The 9159-nt window shown below is 42.6% G+C and overlaps 1 protein-coding gene across 1 annotated transcript; it reads right to left on the minus strand.

Moving 5' to 3' along the window:
• Nucleotides 1-2736: 2736 nt before the first annotated feature.
• LOC310989751 (uncharacterized protein) lies at nucleotides 2737-8948 on the minus strand (the record flags this gene model as incomplete). Its single annotated transcript, XM_083976898.1, has 4 exons — nucleotides 2737-2956; nucleotides 4876-5182; nucleotides 7088-7292; nucleotides 8643-8948. The coding sequence occupies 4 exons, from the start codon at nucleotides 8946-8948 to the stop codon at nucleotides 2746-2748; spliced, it is 1029 nt and encodes a 342-aa protein (XP_083833024.1). The 3' UTR covers nucleotides 2737-2745.
• Nucleotides 8949-9159: the final 211 nt, after the last annotated feature.

The following is a 9159-nucleotide window of genomic DNA, read 5'->3' on the forward strand; positions in this document are numbered from 1 at the left end:
TTCCTAAATTAAATTAATGTGTTGTGGTTGCATTTTTGACTGAATGTTAACACAAGTTTTCATTTGTTCTTTACGTTCAGTGGGCAGTCACCATTTACCTTCATGGAAGTAGAAATTGTCTTTACAGTAAATTAAAAATAATTCTCAAACCAATCTGAGCATCTGTGCAAAAAGCTCCAACAGTCTTAATTAACCTCAGTTAATCCTCCAGTAGGCTGCAGCTGTGGAAGAGAAAGAAAGGGAGCGTTTTCATGAACAATAAGAAGTAAGTCAGGTATAAACACATGAATAAGAGAAACAGAAGCAGACGGACAGAGAGAAAGAGCTTCATCCACTTTACTCAGCCTTGATCTCCTTAATGGGATGCTGGCCTCTCTCCAGGTGGGATGTGTCGCCAGGGGCAACGGGACAAGAGGAGGCTGATAAGTCAGGCCAGCGACAAAACTCACTGAACACACTGGCCTCCTTCACTGTACACCGCTTTAGAAATGACTAAATGAAACAGGGAGAGAGGTTGTGAGCCAAGATTTCTCTGGCACCAGCAAGATGATTTTATGACTGCTGCTGTAGACCGGTGCTCTCTACTTCTAGATAGATGCATCATTTGGAAAACAGTTAAGTCTGACAAAAAAAAACAAAATCTTTAAACCTCTGTAAAGCCCAGTGTAAACCTGCAAAGGCTTACAGAGCATTATCTGATTTTAGAGATCCAGCAAGTAAGACTCTCCTCTTCACATTCCAACATCATGCATCTGGAACTTTACAAAATAACACCTGCTCCAATTAGTTAGTAACATTGGTAACACTTTACCTGAATAGGTATTCATTAGATTGACATAACACTGTCATAACCATGACATAACAGCTGTCATAAACATCAATGAATACTTATGACAGCTGTCGTTAAGTGTCATTCGGTAAGTTATGTCACTTTTAATGCAAAGTTGACATTGTTTGAGATGTTTTTGTTCTGACAACTTGACATAAAGACAATTTAAACTGTCATAGCAGACCTAATTGCCAAACTTTAAAAATGATGTCAAGTTCTCATAACAAGGAACATCTCAAACAATGTCAACTTTGCATTAAAAGTGACATAACTTACCGAATGACACTTAACGACAGCTGTCATAAGTATTCATTGATGTTTATGACAGCTGTTATGTCATGGTTATGACAGTTTTACGTCAATCTTATGAATACCTATTCAAGTAAAGTGTTAGCGTAACATTTCATAGTATGTCATTACCACCTCGCCAGTAATTTGAACATAAAAATCCTATACCAAGTCCAACATGATATCTAAGACTATTACGTTCAATAACTTGTGTACTGTGACACCAGGTGAGGAACAAAGCGAGTGCAACAGAAAGTAGTGCTTTATTTCAGTGTTTCAACAGGCTGAGGCTTTCAGGAATGCCAAAACACAACTGTAGTGTCAATCCAGCTTCTTATAAAGTCAATAATCAGATTCCAAAACCAAACTTCACCATCACAGTTTGGTAGCACTGGAATGTTTTTGCATTGATGTACATTGGTGATTGTGAAGGCTGCAAGTCTTTTGCAGCCTGTCTTCTTCTGGGTTTCTGAATGGATTCCATTGTCCCCAAGGCTGATATACAGTACTACCATACTGCATGGTACCATACTATACTACTCAAGTACTTGGAGCCCTCTGATTCAACTGAAAACCCAGATGGCTTCTGATGAGTGTTTTCAAACACCTCTCTCTTGTGACGACGAGGTTCAGTAGTTGTGCATTCATATACTGGTGTAAACAAAGAAGGCGGTGGCCCCTCTTCATTTTCCTCACTCCATCCTTACATTCCAAACAGAATTGACCTATGGCTAAGCCACGCCCCCAAAAGCGATGAGCCAATCACAGCGCGCATAGCTAGCCCATACACTCGGACATTCTCTGCTTCCACGTCCATTGAAATGCATTGCAGTTAGTCAGTTTTCATGTTTTTATATGTTTTTTCTTGACATTTTAAGTTTAAAATGGTCAAACGGTGTTCATGGGGTACATGCAACTCCAACACTAGGTATCCTGAGAGGCTGAGTGACGGGGTGGATTTTTTTACCTTTTCCCAAACCACATCTCAACCGAGAGAAGTGTCTGCTCTGGATAAAGTTATGCACCAACTAAACGTGGATAAACTTAACAAGGATGTTTACATCTGTTCTAAGTTAAGTCAACAACGTATTTGAGGCAACACATTGTCAGAGATGTTTGGATGTTAGCCAGCATCACAACTAAGCATAAAGTCCGCTAGCTTAATGCTAACGTATAATGTAAAACTCCATAGACAGGCTAACAGAAATTAGCCCGTCGCTGTCGCCGTTTTGCGGCAACCGACAGCCATAGCAGTAAAGCTAAGTGAAGTTTTGGTGACTTCCAGATGATATTTAATCTTTCTGTCTCCAAAAATCATCAACTGCCTCCTGTGAAATGTCTCTACTGTGACAGCTGTTGCCATAGCAACTGTCACCGAATGTTGACTGTTTGTCTGAGTGAGTGGAGGGGGCGGGGCTTAGCCAGAGGTCCTTTGCCTATTCCACCTCCGAGCCTTCTGAGTGGATGCCAAGGAGTGGACAGATATCAGACTCCTGGCCTGAAATCTGTGGCTCAGTTGGTTTCTTCAGCAGGTGTGAGCTGAGTGCCCCCCCCCTCCAACACATTGTCTGATGCTGCTCCGCTAGATGCAGCCTGCTGAGGTGTCGATGAGGAAAAGACGTCTATCTTCAGACGATCTTCTTGCAGTGGCTTGCGAGGATCCATGTGGCCCTCTCCGCCGTCTTCACAGCTGATGCCGTGGTCAGAAGCACCTGGTACGGTCCCAACCACTTCAGAGATTTACCAACTTTCCTCCTGAGGTCTTTCACCACAATCCAGTCGCCCGGTTTCAGGCTGTGCAGCTGTTCGTCTTCTTGTGGCAGAGCGTCTTTCACCTGTCTGAGTATCATAAAGCACAGTGGGAAAGGTTAAAGGTTTAAAGGTCTACCAAATGAAACTTCAACAGGGACAAAGACCACGTTTGCTCTTTATTCTTCCCCACATACACACCAATACAGAGATGGACAGAGTACTCCACCCCAGTACTTGAGTAAGAGTACAAATACTACTGGTCAAAATTTACTCTGTTACAAGTAAAAGTAGCTGAGTCCACATGTTACTCGACTAAGAGTAATACTTAAGTATCCAAAAGTACATGCTTTTAAATGTACTTTAAGTCAAAGTAAGAGTAAGAGTAAATGTCTTATTTTTCACATCAATGAATGACTCTAATTGTTTCTAAATGAATGTAAGGAGCTTTTAACTCTTGTTAGTGAGAATGAACTCTTTGAAAGCAGCTGCAGTGATGTGCTGCTTTTAGGGGTTAGGGTTTCCTTCTCTGACACAGCTTGTGTCCAATAGTATCTTCGAAAAAAAAAAAAAAGAGAGAGCAGACCTGAAAGTAACGAGTACTTTTCAGCCTTCCTAGAAACTCGAGTAAAAGTAAAAATATTTGTCTGTGTATGTAATACACGTAATAATAATGTAATGTATTCAAGTAAGAGTAATTACAGTACAAGTACAGTACTCAAGTAAATTTACTCCGTTACTGTCCATCACTACACCAAAAGAGGGGACAGCTCTCCATTCCGACACACCTCCACTGTCCAAGGTGCTGAACCGCGTGACGTTGTTTACATTCTGCTTTGTGGCTTGTCTGAAACGTGCGCTGCTCAGGGTACTGGGGAGATCTGTCCCACTTGCTTTCTCCCCGACTCCGTTGTTGGAGATCTCCCACACAGTAAAAGAAATACACTTTTTTTCTCCCCCCCTGCTCCGCTCCAGCGCGGCTGAACCCGGCTTGAGCTCACAGGGGCACGAGGCTGCTGCAGCCGCCGCTCGTGCTGACAGCTATGAGGGAGATGCTTTGGTTGGGTTTAGGTAATGAAGAAAGGAGTTGGTTAAGTTTAGTAAAAAGACCAGGTAGAGGCTAGAAGCATAATGAACATCAGGCTGACTATTTGCTTGTTTTGCAGTTAATTATGCACATGATCCGTTTGACCCCAAAAACGAAAAAAGGATCAATGCGCACTGCGCACTGGGGGTTTCCCCCAATAGCCTTTTCGGAATAACGGGGTCTTTAGAAAAAATAGAAGCCAGTTTTGACAGTTTTGCTCTTCCGGTGGAATTTTATGTTTACGTTTCCATGGTTTCGGTAGTCGCGGTAAATGCATGGATTTCTTTCTTTTTTTTTTCCAATGAAAATGTGTAAAGCGCATGGATCATCACAACAGCTTTTAACAGTGGATATCACACAAATTGACATCCGTGTTAAAAGCCAGCGTTAATAAATCCATGCGTTTACCGCAACTATGACAACGACTGAAAACCATGGAAACACAAACGTACAATTCCGCCAAACCGGCAAAACCGGCTTCCGGTTTTGACCATAGATGACGTTCGGAAACTTGTGGATAGAAGAGAAACACACATTTCAGGACATGTCTGTTCTGATGGTTCAGCAGTGTAAAGCTCAAGCAGGAGGGAACCTCACCCCCAGACCCCCTACAGGGGTTTCATCTGTCACCTTTTCCACCTCTACTCAGTTTACAGGTGTGTGTGTGTGTGTGTGTGTGTGTAATCGATTACAAAAATAGTCGTTTTGCCCAGCCCTAATGTCCACAATCACAAGACAATATTTCAGCACCAGGGCTGAACGATTTGGGGAAATAAATCTAATTTTAAATCCTTTGACCAATATTGAGGGGTTTACATAATGCTGAACACAAACTCTAAAGTTTCTGGCATACAGTGTTACAAACTTGATCACATCATATAGGGAAAGAGTAAAGAAAGTGTATTTTCCTGCAGTATCTTACCTAATTTCTGAAGGCTCAGTAAAAGAATCTTCAGGTTCATATTTCACGTCATCTGTTAGCACAACAGTAAAACTGCCCTGCTCTTCCTCTTTCACTTCTTCCTCCTTTACTAGCTCCACACGAGGTCTCTTCGCTGGACTCAACAATGGTGGTGGTGTGGAACTTGGCGGAGCCTGAGGCGGAGACTGAGGTTGAGGTTGAGGCGGAGACTGAGGTTGAGGCGGAGGCTGAGGCTGAGGCGGAGGCTCCGTTTCCTGCTCAGTGGTCTCCGTGCCAACACTACTGCTCTTAACGGTAGCCTGTATCGCTGTTTAGAAGCAGGGAAATGAAATAACAAACACTTTTAATAACATATTTTTCTCGTTCTGGTTTATCAAACCCCAGTATGAATTAATGACATCTAATGCCGCGTTTCCACTACATGGTACCAACTCGACTCGACTCTGCCTTTTTGCGTTTCCACTACGTAAAAGTACCTGGAATCTGGTACCCGGTACTATTTTTTTAGTACCTGCTCGGCCACGGTTCCAAAACGGGTGAAGCGGTACTAAAATGTGACGTGTAAACATTGTGGACTGCTGATTGGTCAGAGAGTCGTCACCAGCGGCCGCGGGTCATCAGATATCACCACATTTCAATAAATAAATGTTTTAACTCATTGAGTGCCACGCTCCTTTCCAAAGTTTTAGTCAAGTGTACTGGCAATTTAGACCATTTTTGACTTTTTATGTAGAGCCATAGTGTATTCTATATTATTGCCACCAACACATACTGTAGCTCAATTGAAAGGTTTAACTTTCTGCTTCAAATGACCACAAACCGTTTGTTTCTACGTGCCTCTGTTCCTGAGAAAAGTCAAGCTAAACATGGCTGGGTTTCACCAAAATCCCTCCTTTTTTTCTAGAAAAGGAGATAGAGCGTCTTTTATGAAAGGTGCTCTGTTTGTGTCTGTCGCTCTTCTGACACTCGCATTTATGGATCAAAGGGCTCGTATGAGATAAATATACACAACAATTATTGTTCTATTCACAAAACCACCATCGGGGGCGGGGGGGCGCCACTAAACAACAATAACACAGACGCACCGTGCCGTGTCACAGCTTCTCCCCGCGGAACGTGAGGGTCTGTCGGCCACAGCGGCTCGGGAAGTCCGGTCCCACCGGTGGTCGCGGTCCTTCTGTGGTACGGGTCGGTGATGCCGGTCTGCTTTGGCCCAGAGACCATCAGATTTTACCGCAGGAGGACTTTGGGGAGGACACGGTGTTGCTCCAGATGAAGACCGGGCGGACTGTCGGCTGAGAGCTTCCTGTTTCTGCTCCGAGCAGCTGGAGCAGCAGCGCGGGTGAGAGCAGAGCAGCTGCGCTGCATCCACATGCAGAACTCCGTTTGCAGAAGCTGAGTTATGATAAAAACTTCCAGATCATGAGCTGTCATGTGACTTTGATCGTCATCTATTTCAGTTCTCCTCGTCGTAGAGTCCCCAAATTTACATATGATGTGTATTAAAGTGTCTATTTTCATAATTTAAAAAAAAAGCAAAAAACGAAAAATCTCGTTTTTGGCACTCAACGCATGGGAACGAAAAACGAGAAATTACGTGGTTGGCACTCAATGAGTTAAAATGAACAAACTATGCAAGTCTGGTCGCTTCCCCCTCCCCGTCTGGCCATGTGGATTTGTTGACAACAAAGCCGGCGAAAAATCAGTACGGAGCGATAGATAACTTTATAGGATGTTACGATGTGTATAGCCTACCGTATGTGTAGTCTTAACTGTCAAAAACAACAAAGGCTTACAGTTACAGAGCTGGTTTGTGTGGCGGTGCAGCAGAGAGGAGAGGAGAGCTGGGACACCGGGGGGCCGCGGCCAGGTAACGGATGTTACCAGGTTGGTTTTCAGCCGTGAGAGGCCAGGTGAAGGCAGAGAGCCTCCGCTCTCACTCCTAACAAGTCACAAGTCATGTAGTTAACTATCAAATTACTCCAGAGCTTTTTAATGAAGGTAAAAATGTGGCATAACCACGGGGAAAATCCTGTTTATAGTTTCATTTTATTTTGTTAAGCGCCGCTGGTCGCTATGACAACCGGCTACTCTAAAGGCGGTACTATCCTGTAATGGAAACGCTCTCTAGAATAGTACCTGGTACCAGAGCCGAGCCGAGCCGGTACCATGTAGTGGAAACGCAGCTAAAGTCTTCATATGACATACAGACCTTTGCTTCTCACGTGGGTTTTCAGTGTTCCTAAGGACAGCTGCGTCCCTGTTGTTTTTGAAGAACATGGCAGGTAGATCTGTGTCCCGACTGACACCAGGAGGGGCTTGAACTGTGTCCCACAGGAGACAGACACGCTCTTCTTGCGGACAGGCTCTGGTTCAGGTTCTGGGACTTTGGTGTTGGTTTCTGGTTCAGCTGCGGTCTAAACAACAATGAACAAAAGGTTTGTTAATATATTTCTGGATTTCAGGATGATGAAACAACAGTGTGATGTGTCTTTTGTATCATTACAACAACTTATTCATATCCAAAGTTTTAAAAAAAAAGTTGAAGATCAGACATCTTACTATGTTCTACTCTTTTTTACCATCTATTCAGGCCCACACCTCCAGTCTTTACCAGCAGGGCCGTCAGCCAGCTCAACTCATACAGGTCTGACCTATTGCTGCTCCACTTGCACTGATTTAACTTTAAAGGACTGTGCAATATACAGCTCTGGAAAAAATGAAGAGACCACTTCCAAAATGATCAGTTTCTCTGGTTTTACTATTTATAGGTATGTGTTTGAGTAAAATTCAATTATTTTTTGTTCTCGTTTTATTCTATCAACTACCGACAACATTTCTCCCAAAATTGAAAAAAAAAAAATATTGTCATTTAGAGCTTTATAAGTCTTTTCAGACCTTGAATAATAATAAAAATGCAAAGAAAACATGTTCATATTTATTTCTAAAGAACACAGCAAGAATATTTTAACTCAGGAAGAGTTTATCAATCAGTTTTTGTGGGATAATGTCACTGTTTAATCCCAGCAGTGGTTTTTATATAAAACCAGATGTGGTTCAGGTGAGAATGAGTTGTGTTAATGTTGGTATTTTAAAAAGAAAAGAAAAGAATGAGTGTCGTACATGTAGAGATGCTTTAAACAAACATTAATAATTGAATTTTACTCAAACACATAGGCTACCTATAAATAGTAAAACCAGAGAAACTGATCATTTTGGGAGTGGTCTCTTCATTTTTTCCAGAGCTGTATAGGCCTATTCCTTTTCCTTTTTGTTGTTGTTGTTGTGTGTTTTCTCTGTCTCATATAAGCACATGGGGCTAGCCATTTTTATTTCGTTTGTACCACTGGTATAGACAATAAAGGCTTTCCTTCATTCATTCATTCATTCGATTCTGAACTCACTGTTTTTGTCAAATACAGTAGGACAGATAGATAGGCCTGACCCAAGTTACTGTTGGGTTATGTTGTTGTAAAGTGAACGGCATATTCCAACACTAACTTCAGGGGTGATTCAATGTCTTATAGAAAGCTAAACACGGTTATGGAGATAAATAAATAATAATAAAACGTCCCGCTACTCTGTGTCTGTGTTGTAGTAATTGTTTCACCGCAGTTCAGAGCTAGAAACAGACAGATAAGATGTCTATGGGTTTTCTCATTCATCCAGGTCATCGTTCTTTTCTGAATCGTAGACAACTGGACTTTGTGTTTATCTGGGACGTCGTTTCTCCTCTTGTCCACCCGGTATAACAGAATGTTACTTACGTCCTCAGGTTCGATATCCTCTATGGGTCCCACGTCGCTGTGTCCGTTAGGACCATGTAAACACGGGACAGCGTTCTCCTTCAGGATGAGCTTTTTGGCAAATCCAGCGTCGAACTGAGCTTTGTTGACGAAGTAGTTGTCCGGGAAATGACGAGAGCAGACGAGCGTTGACGGAGATGTTTCCTGCGTCCCCGGAAACAAAAAGTCTTTCCATCTTTGTCGTATTTTAGGTTCTTTGGGAAGAAGATGCAAAGATAAATATTTTCTACAACCGAGAACACACTTTCTGGAAGCCAGTTTGGCCATCTTTGATTTGTTTTGCTGCTGCCGCCGCTGCTACTGCTTCTTCCTCTTCCTCCCCTTCTTCCTCTTCTTACCGCCGCCTACTGGCCAGGAGGTTAGGAGCAGAGACTTTTTTTTATTTTTTTTTTATTGCAGTAGGCTATCTTCAAAATAGAAACAGAAAGAAAAGAGAACGTGAGGGTCTCAGTCCACAATAGTAAATAAGTCCAGCAAA

Source organism: Trachurus trachurus (genome assembly GCF_905171665.1).
Source record: "Trachurus trachurus genome assembly, chromosome: 8".
In the NCBI taxonomy this organism is placed as follows: domain Eukaryota; kingdom Metazoa; phylum Chordata; class Actinopteri; order Carangiformes; family Carangidae; genus Trachurus; species Trachurus trachurus.